Below are 16,070 nucleotides of genomic sequence, written 5' to 3'. Positions count from 1 at the left end.
CGCTTGGCTGGACTGCTGCTGGCTGAGAAAGAATGAGCACAGTGCGACGGCGCAACCAGCCAAAGCGCAACGCCTCAGCGCCCGCCAACCAGCTCGATACCGACGATTCCTCGCCCGCTCCCTCTCGACCTGACTCGCCCGATGTTGACAAAGCGCCAGTGAGGGAGGTCCCGCTGTTCAAGCGGAGGCTGAAGAAGGGGGATGGCAAGGTGGAAGACCCGAAGGTCATTCTGGACGAGAAGACGGGCAGGGTTTCTCTCGACTTTCCAAGGACGCCCTACGACCAGCTCGACCTGAGCGATTCGTTCCTCGCCGCCTTGCACGAGGCACCCTTCGAGCCGAAGAAGACGTGGACAAAGCGGCGGAGAGGCTGGTTCTTCTTGGGAGGATTGCTCGGTCTCTGCGCAGGGTGCGTTCTCTTTCGCTGTTGCCGCTGGAAGCGCGTCCATGCTGACGGCTCATTCGTTCCCTTGCGTAGCTGGATGTTCACCGAGGGCGACCCACTCGCCTCTCTCGCCAATCTCGACCTCGATGCCTTCTCATCCTGGGATCTTCAGTCAATCCTCGCCGACATGCCTTCCCTTTCCGCTCTCAACGTCACTGAACTCCTGGCGCCAGGTCGAGAATGGCTAAACAGCCGAGTGAACAACTTTGACGTCGGGCGAGACGCGGCTGCGCGAGGGTTGAAGAAGAAGCATGCGGTCATTCTGGTGCCGGGCATCATCTCGTCGGTGCGTTCGCTCTACCTCTCACACACGCCCCGTAGACTGACGAGTTGCGGATAGGGTCTCGAGTCGTGGTCAACCAAGCCAGACGCCGCACCCTTCTTCCGTTCGAAGGTCTGGGCGGGAACCTCGATGATCCGCGCCGTTATCAAGAACAAGGAGGCGTGGGTCAAGGCGATCAGCCTTGATCCATTCACTGGCTTGGATCAGGATGGGTATAAGATACGAGCTGCTCAGGGTGTGAGTCGAACTCGTTCTCCAGTTCGCGCCCCTCGCTGATTGCGTCCTTCTCCAGCTCGACGCCGCCTCCGCTTTCATGCCTGGGTACTGTAGGTTCTCCGCTTCTTGACTGCTTCGCCCACTGTGCTGAAGCCTTCGCTCCTCGCAGGGATCTGGCAGAAGGTCATCGAGAATCTGGCGGTTCTGGACTATGACCACAACGACCTGTCTCTCGCATCTTACGATTGGCGACTTGCGTGGGTCGTACATGCCGTCGTTGAGCCGGTGACTGCATCGCTGACGCCGCTTCCCCCACAGGTTCTACAACCTCGAAGTGCGAGATCGCTACTTCTCTCGGCTCAAGGCTTCGATAGAGTTCAATCTCGCCATCAGCGGTCAGAAGACGGTTCTCGTCTCGCACAGCATGGGCTCTTCGGTTCTTCTCGTGCGTCGTGTTCTCTTGATATCGCTCGCAGATAAGCTGACTCTGTCCTCCTTCACAGTGGTTCTTCAAGTAAGCTTGCCTCGCCATTCAGCTTCACGGACAATTCGACTGACGATTGCGGACGTGTACAGGTGGGTCGAGTCGCCGAAGTACGGCAACGGCGGACCAGACTGGGTTGAGCGGCACGTCTCGGACTGGGTCAATGTCGCCGGCACGATGCTCGGTGCGCACCGTCCCCAGTCCACGAGCGATTTGCTTACTGAACTTGACCGCCCTCTCAGGCGTTCCGAAAGCTATGGCCGCCCTCCTCTCGGGCGAGATGCGCGACACGGTTACGCTCTCTCCCGCCGTCATTTACCTCCTCGAACGCTTTTTCTCCCGCTCCGAACGCGCCAAGCTGTTCCGCTCGTGGGCCGGAGCGGCGAGCATGATGCTGAAGGGCGGAAATGACGTCTGGGGCGATGAGCAACAGGCGCCGGACGACATGGACGAGTCGACAATCACGGGCGGAAAGCTCTAGTGCGTCGCCGTCTCAAACATCTCAAGCACCGGCTGACACCCTTTCACGCAGCTACTTCCGGCCTGAGAATTACTCGAATACGTCGGAAGTGACGGAAGACGCCGTCCACCCGAACCTTACACTCAACGACGCAACAAGCTTTCTTCTGGAGAAGGTCCCGCCGTCTTACCAGCAGATGCTGGCGAGTAATTTCTCGGTGCGCGCGCTGCTGGGCATCCCCGAGCGGAGACAACTGACCTGCCCGCGACAGTTCGGCTTCGAGCGCGACGAGGAGCAGCTCGTCAAGAACAACGACGACCACTCGAAATGGAGCAATCCGCTCGAGGTGCAGCTGCCGAAGGCGCCGTCGATGACCATCTACTGCTTGTACGGCGTCGGCAAAGAGACGGAGCGGGCGTACTTCTACCAGCAGGGTGCGGCTCGTCCTCAGCGCCGCCAGCGAGCGTTACTGACGTCTGCAGCGGCCTGTTTGTAGGCGGCTACGAGCACGACGAGACGCCAACCGTCAACCTCACGGACTCCGGCGCATCCAGCCCTGAACCTGTTTGTCTCGAGCCAAACTGCACCGACTCGACGCCGCGCCCGCCGCTCGACCTGCCGCTTCAGCGACGCGTTTGGATCGATGGCAGCGTGACCATGGACGAGAAGAGCGTGCCGAAGGTCAGGAGCGGAGTCGTCTTCAACGACGGCGACGGGACGGTCAGCTTGCTCAGCCTGGGCAGCATGTGCATCGAGGGCTGGAAGGTGCGTCGCATTCCACGTAATCTATGAGCGGAAACTGACGAACGCCCCTCGTAGCGACCTCTGTACAATCCGGCGGGCATCAAGGTCGTTACGCACGAGATCTTGCATGCTCCGCTCGCTTTCGATCCACGAGGTGGACCAACGACCGCAGACCATGTGAGCTCCACACCTCAACACCCGTTTCCTGCTTGTCAGCTAACCCTCTTTGCCGCAGGTCGACATCCTCGGATCGTGTGTCCTCCTCGTCGCGGTCCCTCCGCCAGACAAGGCTACTTACTGACCCGCTTCTCGTGACTCCGACAGATCCGAACTGAACGACGCGATCCTCGACATTGCTGCTGGCCAAGGCGAACGCGTCAAGGACCAGTACCATTCGCGGATTCAGGACATTGCGCGCAAGATCAGGTGGGAGGGCTGACCCACCCTGTGCGCATTGCCCAGACTTTCTCCCCTTTCCCGTGTAGAGGTCGTAATACTGTTGTTTCCCGCTTTCGGTTGATTGCAGACGACAAAGGCTGAGCGGCAGATGGTCCTTCCAGCTCGTTCGCCTTCGTCGCCGGCATCGCGAATCCTTCGTTCTCTGCGCTCGATCACCTTTCTGCGACTACGCGCATCCGATCGCCAGCTGTGCGAAGGCAGCCGCTCTCCACGGAGCAGCTGGTCGGTTCGAGGAGGCGGCCGCAAGTGGAGATGTGCCGCCGCCTGGCTTCCTCTCTCGAAGAATGGCCTTTGTTCGACGCTCTGGGTTTCGACGGCATTCATGAGCAGCGCTGATCGGCGGCGGGCAGATGGTCGTCGGGATCTGCAGGGAAGACCGGGAGAGGAAGGCGGCGCGGAGTCCGAGCCAACCCTGCGGAGATGGCGCGCCTCGCTTCTTCGACTCGCGCTTGCTCTCCTTCACCACTCGCACTTATCAGAGGGCTGGCATCGGCGCTGCTACGATGCCCGCCCTGTCCGCAGACAGCTGGCAGAATATCGTTTCAGTCGTTTTTTCCGCCTTGTCGGCGGCCGGAGCACTGGCCATCATCTCTGGCTTCGTCCTGACGCCGCAGCGACAGCACTTGCGTGTCAAGCTCATCCTGGGCCTGGGGATCACGGGTGAGTTGTATTCGTCGACCGTGACGTTCAAGCCAGTCTGACATCGCTCTTCGTGCAGACTTCGTCCAAGCCGTTACTACCTTGTTTGTTCGGTTCTCGCTATCCACCGAAAGTACACCCGCCAACGCTTGCTCTCGCGCAGGTCCGGCAATGTCCTCGAGCTGTCCGGCCACCCGTACAAGACGAACTCGAGCAGCTGCCTGGGGTCCGCCTTCGTCTGTTCGTCGACCGCTTCACCTACCAACTTCCCAAGGAGGGACTCGCTGACACGCTCTCTGCCAGACCAAGCATGCGTTCTGTGCAACGCTTGCTGGACCCTCGTCATCGCCTTGGTGACCTACACGACGCTCGCACACCCTTTCTCTCGCCTCACGACTCTGCTCGAACACCGTCTCGCTTTCTCAGCGATAACAGCCGGCGTCTTGGTCATCGGCCTTACTCCGGCTATCGCGACGACGGCCGTCTACGACATGGCGGACGCTGCGGGGGTGTGCTTCATGAAGCCCGGTACGCAGGCGGGCAACCTCGTCCTGTTCGTTCCTCGCGCCGCAACCCTCGCCGCCGTCATCTGCCTCTACGTCGCCCTCTTCATCTTCTTCCGCCGGCGCAACATGAAGCTGCTCGACATGTCGACCAACGACGAGGAAGGGCAGGAGCATGACGCGCCGGCGCCGAAGCGAATGTCACTGTCGAGCTTGCGGGGGAGATTGCCGGTATGGAATCGGCGGCAAAGCGAGATGGAGGATGGAGGCGTGCGAACAGCGGAGAAGCCGGCACACCGGCCCCTGGCGCCAATACCCGGCTCTCCTGTTGCCTTCTCGCAACCTTTCGACGACGCCGCACCTCCGTCGCAACCCTTTCCCAAACTCGACAACTCTTCTTCCCCTCCTCCTCCTCATCGCTCCGACGTCCACTTGCCTTGCCGCGAAGTGCGGCAGCCTTCGTCCGTCACCCAAGTCGACCTCGACGAAGCGCTCCACGACGCCGACCTACATCCGCCGAAAGATGTCGCTTCTCCCTCCATACCGCGCTTCAAGCGCTTCTCGAGCCACGCCTTCTCCGCACAGCAGTCTGCCTCAGGCAATGCGACGCCCGAACGAGCAGCGTACCGTCCGCTCTCGCCCCGACAGCTGAACAAGCGACTCTCCCTCCTCATGGCGCTCTACCCCCTCGCCTACTCCTGTCTCGTCGCCGTTTCCATTGCTCGCCTCATTCAGCAACTCGCGACGAAGCAGATTCCGTCAGCAGGCCTTGCGTGGACATCGCGCTACTTGATCTTCTCGCAAGGTCTCGTCGACGGCGTCCTGTACGTCGTCGTCCAGTTGGCGTTTCGCGCGTGGACACGAAGAGCGCAAGGAGGAGGCTCTGGCGGCACAGGGACTGGGCAAGGTCGGGCGACGGTATAGTCGAGGGAAAGGGGAGAGTAGACGACCGACTCTCCTGTTGTTCCCATAGCTTATACTCTAGACGCACATACGCAACTATTCGCATCGCATTCACTACAACAAGGCGACCTCTTGAGAGTTGACCTTGTGAAGTTGCCTCGCTCCCAAGGTTGACCGTTGTCGGTCCACTGCTTGACTGCCGCTTGCCCGCCATGGACCCGTTCGAGGTGTGCACAGCTCTCACGAGCGTCACTGAGCACGGCTGACCGGCGCTCGCACATCCGCAACAGGTCCGGATGGAGTTCATCTCGCTCGTCTCGAAACTCACGTCGTCGGTCCTGTCCATCTCCAAGGTCGCCTCGTTCGCGCTCAAACACGCCGCCAAGTGCTCCGACGACATCTGGGACTGCTACGTCGACGAGATCGCTCACGCCAATCTCAACGCTCGCGTCAACCTGCTGTACCTCCTCGATGCACTGCTGGACAAGGAGGGGCCAAAGGGCGTCAGTCGGGGCGCAGAAGCGAGCGCAGTAGGGCTGGGAAGCTACAGGGTGCTCGTCGAGCGAGACCTGGGCAAGGTGGTCGGGCATGTCGTCCCCGAGACGAGGGAGGGCATCCTCAACTGGATGAGCGTACAGCAGGTGCGCTCCGCTCTGTCCGTATTCTCTCAAGCACATCTTGCTGACAGATGCTCCTACAGGTCCTGCGCTCATGGAAGACTCGACGGTTGCTGGATGCGGAGGTGCTCGAGCAGGTCACGGAGGAGCTGGAGAACCGCAAGACAGCGTGCGTGTACTTCACACTTTACAGAAACAGATTACTCGAAGGCTGACGAGATGATCCGGCCCCTCAGCTTGCATGACGCCTCGGCGGACTCCTCTGCTCTCGCCAATTTCTCGAAGAACGACATCTTGCGGCGGATCGAAGACGATAGGGAGCGGGTGCGTGTGCTGCGCGCTTTCAGCTTGAGTAATGCGGCTCACTGTATTTGTCTTACAGCACAAGCGTCTGAAGGAGCGCATCTGGGTCCTCCCGGTCCCTTCAACCATCTTCTCGCTCCCCTTGTCCTCCTCGATTCCCGCTGCCGCCGCCTCTTCCGCCGCCACTTCCTCGCAGAAGCCTTCACCCATCTCACCAGCATCCCCCTTCGACCCGACATCCTCCGCGAAACCGAAAAGCTCGCACGCCCGGAAATCTTCGATCGCAGCGGCCGCCGCCGAAAAGGCCACACCCGCTGCCGCAACACGGGGTCCGGAACTCGCGCTCGAGAATGAGTTCGAGCAGCTGTGGGAGGCGAATGAGGAGGAGCGACGAGCTGTGCAGGGCGGCGAGGAGGGCGACTCGGAAATGGCGGACGCGTCGCGGCCGTGGAAGCGGGGCAGGGTGTGGCCGCTGGACCAGCATGAGCGCCATGAGTTGCGGAGGGAACGACAGAGATGCTTCGTCGTTGAAGCTGCGTGACGGGGACGCGAGAACAGACTGGATCTTGTTGTGACATTACGCAACGTTCAGAACTACAACAACCTTTGCTCTAGCAATGGAAAGAGAACATGCGAGGATGCGAACGACACTCGGAACGACAGAATCACTCCCTCCTCCTCTTCGCGCCAACTCCGTACCGCTCCTTCTGCGACGCCATCGCCGCAGCCTTTCGCTTCTTCTGTGTCTTCTTCTGCTCGGCGCGCTTCGCCTTGCGCTTGGCGTCCTCGACAGGGTCGTTGATCGCCTTGAGCGCTGTCGCCTGTTTGCGCTCGTTCCGGCGAGCCGCCGCACGCTGCCTGATCTGGTTGTGGACCTGAGCGTACGCCGTCGTGCCGATCTTCTGCTGCAAGAGCTCCTGCACCTCGCGCGAGAGAGTCTGCAGCTCGACTGCGGGACAATGGTAGAGTTAGTATGGTATTGGCGGAGGAAAGGGAGACCGGACGCACCCATCTGCGGATCGTTCAAAACCGTGTCCTCCGAGATGCGGAAGATGGGCACCGCCATCTGCATGAGGAAGCGCTGCAAAGCCCCGGCATCGAGCGAGCTGATCATCGCGGCGAACCAGCGGAGGATCGAGGCGGGTTGGCGAGACCATTGGCCCTGCGGCGAAACGAGAGTCAGCGCGTGCTACGAACGGTGTATCGCGTTGAGAACTCACAGCATCGGTGTCGTGGACGCTCGGGCGGAGCATGTGCGCTTGGCGTGCTTGGTACGACAAGCGCGTGAAGAGCCACTTGAGCAGGTCGGCCTTGCGCTGCTCCTCCGACGCATCGCCCTCCTCGTGATCCTCCTCGTCGCCATCTTCGTCGTGTGCGCCTGCGGAGCGCAAGTCGCGCGCAGCGAAGCATCTCGCGGCGAAGAATAGGTTCTTGACGATTTGCATGGCGAGGTTGTCGTCGAGGAGAGGGCTCTTGAGCTGCAAGCACGCCTTCTGCGCCGCGTCGAAGAGGTTGCTCGTCGCGAGAGGATGACGCTCGGGCAGGTCATCGCAGGCGAGTGCGTCCTGACTGGCGGCGTACAGGCTGCCGAGGAGGCGGGCTGCCGAAGTGCGGACCCACAAATGAGGGTACAGCAGATGCCCACGAACCGCCTTCCATAGCGGCTGCACCGTCTTGGTGTCAGGCGAGACAAGGTCGTGGAACGCCTTGTAGACGTGAGCGGTCGCCTGCAACGCTTGGTACGGCAGTTGCCAGTCGCCCTCGAGGTCGAGCACGTCGCCGCCTCGTGTCTCTGCCTCCTCAAGCCGGTCCTCCGAGTCGGTGAGCACGTCGAGGAGGACGTCAACGATAGCCGGCGCTGCGCTCCGTCCGTCGTCGCCCATGGCGTCCACCGCGATGCCGAAGACCTGGATGGCCGTCCTGGCTAGCTGCGGCTGCGCCTTCTTGCCGGCCCACGAATGGAGCATCGTGAAGAGGACGTCACGCGTCTCCTTCTCGAGACGACTGAAGAGCAGCTTGAGGAGCTCGGCAGCCATTTCGCGGCACTTGGTCGAGTCGTCGTTCGCGACGACCATGACGAGCGCGACAAAGAAGAGCTCGGCCGAGTCCTGGACGAGCTGCGAGGCGAACTTGTTGAGGATGGCCGATACCAGTTCGAGGACCGACAGGCGACCGCTCTCGTACGTGTACGAGAGGTTCTTGGCGAGGAAGGCGAGCGACTCCTTGAGGCGACCGCGACCTTGCGGGTAGTCGAGGAGGAATTGGAGGTAGATGGCGCGGCAGACTTCGCGGACGTTACCCGACTGGTTCGTGACGAGCATCTCGGCGACCTTGTTAATGAGGTCGTAGATCTCGGGCGCGACGAACTTTCGAGCCATCACGGCGCGGAGGACCTGGAACAGCGTGGCCTGACGGTCCGCTTCTTCGAGATCCGGTCCGATGAGCTGCAGGAAGCTTGCCAGTTAGCTTATGTGGCGTAAGGAAAGAACGAGAGGGCTCACCTCGAGCAGCGAGGTCAGCTGCTTCTCCGAGAGCATCGCCGTCTTGCAGTCGCGCAGTACCGTCGACAGAGTCCGGAGCGCCGATTGAGCGAGCTCGGATTCGGTGCTGCCGGCGCGCTCGATGACACTGAGCATTTGCTTGACGAGAACGGGCGCCGCTTTCTCGGTGCTCGAGAGCGGGCATCGGATGAGACTGGCCGTTGCGCGCATGCTCCGAGCGAGGACGACTGGGTCATCGGAGTACAGCGAGTTGCCGACCAGGCTGACGAGGGGCTCGAGCCGCGAGAGTACGTCGGGCGAGTCGAGGTCGAAGACGGACTTGCGGAAGGCGGCGTTGAAGAGCTCGAGACCGAACGAGACGAAGCGGTAGGCATTCTTGGCGTAGTAGTCACGGGTCTCGTCCCGCTCGCGCTCGAACTGTACGTGATAGTCCGGCGCTGCCTTGCCGTGCCTGCGGACGACCTTGACAGCCTTGAGGAAAGCGGCGTTCTGGCTGATAAGACTGTGGCAGAGGTCGAGTGTCGCGATAGCATCGAGCTGGTTGTTTGCCGTCAAACCGATCGCGAGAGCCTTGAAGACCTCCTCGACGTCCCTGATCGCCTTGGCCGAGTCCGTGGTCGACAAAATGCCGCGCAGGGGCGCGAGAAGCGCTGCGATCTTGCCGGGCGACACGACACGCGCAAGGCTCTGGAAGGAGTCGAGCGATTTGAACGAGCGGACCTCGCGGAACTTGGTCTTGGCCCGGAACTCTTGCGACGTGCGGTCCTTGCTGGGGTTGCCGAAGACGTCGTCCTCGAGCACGGGAACAACCTCGTCAAGCGCCGCGTCGAAGTCGACATTCTCGGGCGATTCGACGAGCCGGACAAGGAGGCCATGGACGGTGAACGCCAGCACGTGCAGCTGCGGGCCGCGCATGAGCGCCTTGCGGAGCTCCTTGACGATGCGACCGAGAATGTCGCCGCGTTGAGCCGTCGCGATGTTGGCGAGCGTGACACGGATGAGATCGCGGACATGCTGATCCCGCGAGCGAAGCGACTGCGCCAACGCCATGAGCAGGCCCGTCTCCTGGACGTGCTTCGAGTCGCCAGGGATGTGCTGAATGACGGCGGCGATACCCTCTGCGACCGGGATGCGGATCTCCTGGTCGCTGTCGTCCCGCTTCTCAAGGTACGACATGAGCTGCGGGACAAGACGGCCGGTCGTCGACTCGAGGGCTTTCGCCTCGCTTGCGAGATCGAAGTGGAACGCCTTGAGCACGCCCACGAGCGTACGGACGCAAGCCTTCTGAGGCGCGCCGCCAGCCTTTGCGAGCTTGAGGTAGTGGAGAGCGAGCTTCGAGTAGGCCGACCAGGCGAGATGCTGCGCGAGTCGTGCGAGGCACTGCACGGTCTCGTTGACCAGATCGGGATCCTTCTTCTCGTCCGAGCCGAGGACGAAGTGGTCGAGGAGAGGGAGGAAGAGGTCGGCGATAGTCTTGCTGGAGATGCCGCCCGCTTCGACCGCGTCGGCGAGACGGCGGAGTGCGCGGGTGCGGCGGTGGTTCTGGATGTGGAGGATGTTGTTGAAGAAATTGGCCTCCTGGTCTCCGCCGACGAGGAGGACCTTGAGCTGCTCGAGCTCCGGCACGCCCTCCACCTTCTCCACCGCATGTCCCAGCACAGCGAGGACCTCGGCACGGATGAGCTCGACCTTTGACCGGAGAACCTTGCGAAGTCCAGGAAGGAAGGTGCGGATGAACAGGACGCGGAGGGCGTCGCCGGATCCTCTGTTGACGATCTCGATGAACCTTCGCATGGCGTAGCTGGCGTTGCTTCGGATCGAGAGCTCGTCGGCGTCCTGGACAAAGTAGAGCATATTCTGAATGACGACTGTCCAGTCCGCTGGCGTGAGGGTCCGGTAGAGCTCCTCGTTCAGGCGGGAGAAGGCGGCGAGACGGCGGTCGAAGTCTGGCTCTTCCGACCGCTTCACCGAGTACGAGTTGAGGTCGTCGACGAGCTGCGCAACCTGGACATACGACTCGTCGACGCTGGCGATCGAGTTCAGCGCGGCAACGAGCTGAAGGCGGGCATTGCGGCTGCGGGAGCTGGCGAAGAGCGACGCGACGACTTCGCAGCACTTGTCGTACAGCGTAGTGCCGGGCTGAGGTTGCGCTATCGGGTAAAGAGCGGTGACGATGCGGAGCAAGTCGGTCTTGACTTTTTCCGGGACCGTCTTGTTCGTCTTGCGCAAGAGCGGCGTCGCGAGGGTGAGGAAGTTGATCGACTGCTCCTCCGAGTGGACATACGGCGCGAGCGAGCAGAGGAGGGCGATCTGGCGCTGCGCGACTTCGCCCTTGGCGTCCAGCGTCGACGATGTCACGGCGATGAGACCGCCGAGCTGAACGAGGAGGACGTCGACGCCCGGCTGAAGGACCTGCTGTCCGATGTCGCTCGCCTTTCCCCCGTCCTCCTCGGCGAACTCGACAACGCTGGCAACGAGGTCGAAGACGCGAAGAATGACCGTCGGCTTGACGTTGCGCACAGTGAGGACGTGGTAGAGCGAGGGGAGGAGCGAGGCGTCGTAGTCGACGAGGAAGCGAAGCTGGTCGCGGCGCTTGCTCCAGGCGACAAAGAGCTCGAGAAGGGCCGACGGCGCCTGAGCGTTCTGCGCCGCGAGTGTCGGCAGCCGAGGCGAGATGATGGATGGGAAGGCGGCAGAGACGTAAGGCCGGTAGTCGAAGTCCACCTCGAGGCGGAAGAAGTCGGTCCAGCGCTTCAAGGCGGTCTGGCGGATGTGCCGGAGCGGCGCGAGCTGCGTCACCTCGTCCTCGTCCTCCGTCTCGTCCTCGTCCTCCTCGTCCGCCTTGGTCTCCTCCGCATCGCCCTTGCCTGCTCGCGCATCCTCGTCCAGTCCCTTCTGGGCGAAATGAAGGAGGCTGAGCACGGCGCCCATGAGGTCAGGCCAGCGACCAACGATGTCCTTGCCGAGGTGCTTGACGACGTCGGCGAGCAAGCCGAGGAAACCGAGTTGGCGCTTGCCCGGAACGTTCGGCGCCTGCTCGGCGAAGCGGAAAGGCTCGGTAGGCGGGGTGACCAGCAACTTGCGCAGCGGACCGAGGAGGAGGTCGACGAGGGTGTCGAGCTCCTTCGCCGAGCAGGTCCGCAGCGCACCGAGGATAGCGGCTCGTCGTCCAGCACGACCCTGACCTGAGCTCGCGCTGGCGCGACCAAGACGAGAGGTCATGAGACCGTACGAGATCCGAATGAAGAGGGGGACGACATCGGCGCGGTGAGCGGGCTCAAGTCCGCCTGCATCGGTCGTCGAGACGAACTCGAGAAGCTCGTCGCGCAGCTTGGTGGGCTCGAGGAGGTTCTTGAGGCGGTCGGCGTTGGCTGTGACGGCGGGGATCTTCCATCGGAGGATGCAGTCGAGCGCGAGCTTCTGGATGTCGGCGTCGGGAAACGCGAGGAGAGTGCGGAACTGCGCGTCGAGATCGGCCGCCCGGTAAAGCGCCTTCGGGTTGCTGAACTTGGCGAAGAGGCCAAGCCATGCGAGCAGGCGAGCCTTGCGATCCTTGGCCGTCTCGTCCGCATTGAAGTACAGCGGCGTCTCGTCGGCCTTGTCAGGGATGACATCGTCGCGCTGGAAGCAGCCGAGGAAGACGTCGACAAAGTCGCGGCTGTGTCGCTGGGCGAGATCGGGAATTTGGCAGAAGAGGGCGAGGAGCTGGGCTTCGTAGCTGTGAATGACGAGGCGCTCGGGCGTGACTTGAAGCTGTATCGGTCGCCGTCAGTCCTGAGAGCGCGAACGAACCAGGAGGAACGAAGAAAGCGCACCGAGACGAGGCCCTCTTCCCGCGACGCGACCGCTACGACACCTCCCTCAAACCGCGCCTCGTCCTTCTGAACCCTCGCTCTTCGGTCCTCGAGATGCCAATCCCTCAGCGCCTGTTCCTCAAAGATGAGCTCGAGCTCGCCCACACCTTCAGTTGAAGCCGCATGGAGCGCCCACTCAGGCTTGCGCGCGACGTAGAGATCGGAGCCGCGTGTTGCGGCAGCGAGGAGCTGGCGCGAGCAGATGGCCCAGACTGCGTCGGGGAAGCGGGAGGACAGGAGGGCGAGGGCGCTGATCGCTTCGGGCCAGATCGGCTTGAAGTTGACCTTGAGCATGGCTGCGAGTGGAAAGGACTGGTCAGCGACTGGAGCGACGGCTCAGGGAACGGGAGCAACGCACCGGTGAGGTACCGCAAGACGACCTCGAGGACCGGCTCGAGTTCCTCCGTGCTGCCCTCCTTGCCGAGCTGCGAGTTGGCGACGATACCCAGCTTGCGCACCTTCATGCTCTTCTCCCTCGCGCCCTGCACCGTGAGCGGCATATCTTCAACCTCGATGCACTTGGCAATCAAGTCCGCCGCGACAGGCGCCTCGTTCGCCGGGTACAGCGTCTGAGCGATCTCGAGCGACGAGCGGCGGAGGACCGAGTCTTCCGAGAGGAGGTTCGGAAGGATCGCGTCGTAGATGGCTTTGCGCGCTTCGGGCGAGCGGGCCGATGCGAGGCGTGCAAGGGAAAGGGAGGAGAGGCCGTGCATGACGCGGCGGTGCCAGGCGAAGTGGGCGATGATCGACTCGACCGATGCGGTGAGAGTTTGGAGAGCGGGAGAGGGCGACTTGAGGCGGGAAGAGGTCGCTTCGAAGGCGGACAGGGTCGAGCCGAGGACGAGCGCGGGACTGGCGGCGGCGGAGAGGTAGGCGACGCGAGCTTCGGTAGCTGGCATTGTCGCGACGACCGTGGCGAGGTCGGCGAGAAGGTTGAGTAGGTCGTTGCGTCGAGAGGGAATGAAGGGCACAATCGCGAGGACGTCAAGCAACTCGTGCGTCTTCTCCTCGTCGACGTTCCTGTCCGCCTCGAACGCCTCCTTCCATCCCCTAATCGTCAGCTCCGCCAGCTCACCAATACTCTTCTCCCAAGCGACCACATGCGTGCCGCCTTTCTCGACGAGCGCCCTCAGCCGCCCGGACTCGGCGAGACGCGCGAGAAGCACAAGACTGTTCTCCTTCTTGCTCGCAACGACCTCATCAAAAGCCGAGCCGTCCGTCTTGCTCTTGCCGTTTGGCGACGACGAGGACGAGACTTCGCGCGCCGTCGCGGTGAGGACAGCCGCACCGAGCGCCGTGTCCCAAAGGGGCCACTCGACCCCATCGAGGGTCGTCGCGAGCGCACATGCGGCAGCAAAGACGCTCGCGTCGCGGTCGGCGGAGAAGAGGGCATCGATGGTTGAGCGGACGGGGGAGGAGAGGACGTCGGAGAGGACGCCGAGCGGGAGGACAGTCGAGAGGTAGGCGTTGGTGTGGTGGAGGAAGGCGGAGGGCGGAGCGGGCGAGTGGGCGATGAGGCGGGAGAGAGGAGCGAGGGAGGAGAAGAGGCGGGGCTTGAGTGAGGTAGGCAGGCGTGCGCCAGCTTTCACGCCGACAAACGAGGTGACGGCCTGCAACGGGACCAACAAGCGTTCCCACGCAACCTTGCCGCCTGAAGTCGCCGTCTTCAGCTCTGCCTCGAGCGTCTTGATCGCCGCCTCGCCGACAGGCTCGAGCGCCTCGACCTTCTCGGCGTGCTGAGAGAGGGTGACGAGTGCGTGCGAGACAATCTCGCGCGGTAGGGAGACTTCCGCGAGCGAGGGGAGGGAGAGGATGGCGGAGAAGAGGGACCGGAGAATCGAGGGCGTGCGAGAGTGGAAGAAGTGGTTCGCGGCCTGCATCGTTACCTGTTCGTCAGGTTCCGGCTGCTCTGAGGAAGAGGAGACCAGTACGCACACTGCAGCTCTCGATGATGACCCACGTCAAGCCCTCAGCAAAGACGTTCGAGCTTCCCTCCTCTTGGCCCCTTCCCTTTCCCTTCCCCTTCCGTCGTCCCTTCGCGCCCCTTCCGCCATTCGCGCGCTCACCTCCATCAGTCTCCTCAACCTGCGCGACATCGCCCACCATCAATCGCAATAACGCATCGAGTGAGCCCGCCTCGTCGGCAGAGGTGGGTTTCGCCTTGCGGACGAGGAAGGAGAAGGCGTTGCTAAGCAGGCGTCGGGTTTGAGGGGTCGTGCGGAAGTTGGAGGGGAGGGAGGTGTGCAATTTCGAGCCGGGTTGGGCGGGCGTGTCGAGAGGCTGGGCGGAAGTCGATGCGACAGGTTCCGCTTCTTCCTCTTCCTCCTCGTCTGCCGATGACTCGGCATCCGACTCGGGTCCATCTGCCTTCTCCTCGACGTCATCCTGCATCTGCACGTCCTCCTCCTCATCCGCATCCTCCGTCCTCGCAGGCGCTCCCAATCCCCTCCTCACGACCTCCCAAACCTCTCCCAACCCGCCTTGGCCCTCCTCAGCCCCAAGGACGTCCCTCGCCAGATCGCGAAACAAGGCACCGAGGACGTCGTACGTCCGTTGGAGGATTCGGGGGTTCGAGGCGTGGAAGGGAGAGGGGGCGGTTAGGCGGATTAGGGTTGTGAGGAGGAGAGGGAGGGAGGGGAGGAGGAGGTGCGAGAGGTCGGTGATGAGAGGCGGGAGGAGGCTGTGTGCGAGAAAGTTAGAAGCAGGCGTGCGAGGGGAAGATTCGCTGGACGCACTCGAGGATAGTCTCGCCACACAGCTCGACGTCCTTCGACCCGCTCGACAACACCTCGCATACGGCCTCGACAATCTCCTTCTTGTAGTGCACGACGAGCGGCAGACTCCTGCTCCACTTGTCGACCTTGCGCGAGAACCTCCCGAACGGCAAGCTGAGGTCGATGAGCTCGCTCTGCTGAAGCGCGTGCCCGAACAGCGTATGCATGTCGTCCTCCTGCGCCTCGTCCTCTCCCTCGAGCTGCTCGCGCCTGTCCCGCACGCCCTCGAGGTCGACCTTCATCTTTGCGATGCGGTCCGAGGGCGCGACGAAGCGGAACGACCTGCCCTTGACGAGCGGCTTCTCGGCCTTCTTCGCTATCCGCTCTGCTACGGTGAGCGAGGCGGTCGAGCGGACTTTCGGTGCGGGTTTGGGCGAGGAAGTGGATGAGGCGGCATGGCGGAGTGAACGGAGGGTGCTGCTGCCGCCCGAGCCGCTCGATGGGGAGTGCGCCTTGCGCGCGTTGATGGACTTGCCCTTTCCCATCGTGCGGGGCTTGGAGTGGCGTGTGGGTGTCGCTGTGTCGGTGAGTTGATGAAGCGAGGACGGTGGGGAGAGATGGGTGCTTGAGGGCGACTCTGTGTGTGCGGGCTGGGTTGGCTGTGGTGTATCAGTCGTGCAGTGTAGCCAGCAGTCCCAGCAGCAGCCACCAGCGAGTGTAAAGCGAGAGTGTGAGCGTGCGAGAGGGAAGCTGGCCTCTCCAAGCTCGAGTGCTCGACGCCGGTCTCCGCGGAGTTGTCACTCGCTTCTCGACACCTCACACGAGGGCAAGCGGTGCTGCTCAGGGCGTTTGCTATCGCTTAGTGTGCCTATTTCCGTCGCTACTTCCCTCACTCAGTGGCTGACCCGGTCTCCGAGACGAGCGAGCCGGTCCACTTCAGCCCTT

The 16,070-nt window shown here is 62.6% G+C and overlaps 4 protein-coding genes across 4 annotated transcripts; 3 read left to right on the top strand and 1 right to left on the bottom strand.

The window, feature by feature from the left end:
• Positions 1 to 32: 32 nt before the first annotated feature.
• RHTO_01945 (phospholipid:diacylglycerol acyltransferase) lies at positions 33 to 3,071 on the top strand (the record flags this gene model as incomplete). The annotated part of the gene is made up of 15 exons (XM_016415624.1): positions 33 to 409; positions 479 to 731; positions 786 to 965; positions 1,021 to 1,054; positions 1,114 to 1,201; positions 1,263 to 1,389; positions 1,448 to 1,458; positions 1,521 to 1,612; positions 1,671 to 1,908; positions 1,961 to 2,105; positions 2,160 to 2,322; positions 2,385 to 2,653; positions 2,708 to 2,809; positions 2,868 to 2,884; positions 2,957 to 3,071. The coding sequence occupies 15 exons, from the start codon at positions 33 to 35 to the stop codon at positions 3,069 to 3,071; spliced, it is 2,211 nt and encodes a 736-aa protein (XP_016272194.1).
• Positions 3,072 to 3,594: 523 nt separating this feature from the next.
• RHTO_01944 (putative glucose receptor Git3) lies at positions 3,595 to 5,157 on the top strand (the record flags this gene model as incomplete). Its single annotated transcript, XM_016415623.1, has 4 exons — positions 3,595 to 3,751; positions 3,810 to 3,834; positions 3,894 to 3,970; positions 4,034 to 5,157. 4 exons carry the CDS (start codon positions 3,595 to 3,597, stop codon positions 5,155 to 5,157), a joined length of 1,383 nt encoding a protein of 460 aa, XP_016272193.1.
• Positions 5,158 to 5,348: 191 nt separating this feature from the next.
• Positions 5,349 to 6,597, top strand: RHTO_01943 (C-terminal domain kinase, subunit gamma, CTK3; the record flags this gene model as incomplete). Its single annotated transcript, XM_016415622.1, has 5 exons — positions 5,349 to 5,363; positions 5,427 to 5,777; positions 5,837 to 5,922; positions 5,990 to 6,077; positions 6,136 to 6,597. 5 exons carry the CDS (start codon positions 5,349 to 5,351, stop codon positions 6,595 to 6,597), a joined length of 1,002 nt encoding a protein of 333 aa, XP_016272192.1.
• Positions 6,598 to 6,721: 124 nt separating this feature from the next.
• RHTO_01942 (Armadillo-type fold domain containing protein) lies at positions 6,722 to 15,670 on the bottom strand (the record flags this gene model as incomplete). The annotated part of the gene is made up of 8 exons (XM_016415621.1): positions 6,722 to 7,005; positions 7,065 to 7,218; positions 7,277 to 8,500; positions 8,558 to 12,310; positions 12,373 to 12,707; positions 12,770 to 14,285; positions 14,347 to 15,091; positions 15,147 to 15,670. The coding sequence occupies 8 exons, from the start codon at positions 15,668 to 15,670 to the stop codon at positions 6,722 to 6,724; spliced, it is 8,535 nt and encodes a 2,844-aa protein (XP_016272191.1).
• Positions 15,671 to 16,070: the final 400 nt, after the last annotated feature.

This window comes from Rhodotorula toruloides (genome assembly GCF_000320785.1).
Source record: "Rhodotorula toruloides NP11 unplaced genomic scaffold Scaffold16, whole genome shotgun sequence".
NCBI lineage: Eukaryota > Fungi > Basidiomycota > Microbotryomycetes > Sporidiobolales > Sporidiobolaceae > Rhodotorula > Rhodotorula toruloides.
The sequence above is the reverse complement of the archived record's forward strand: the minus strand, read 5'-3'. Positions and strand labels throughout refer to the sequence as shown.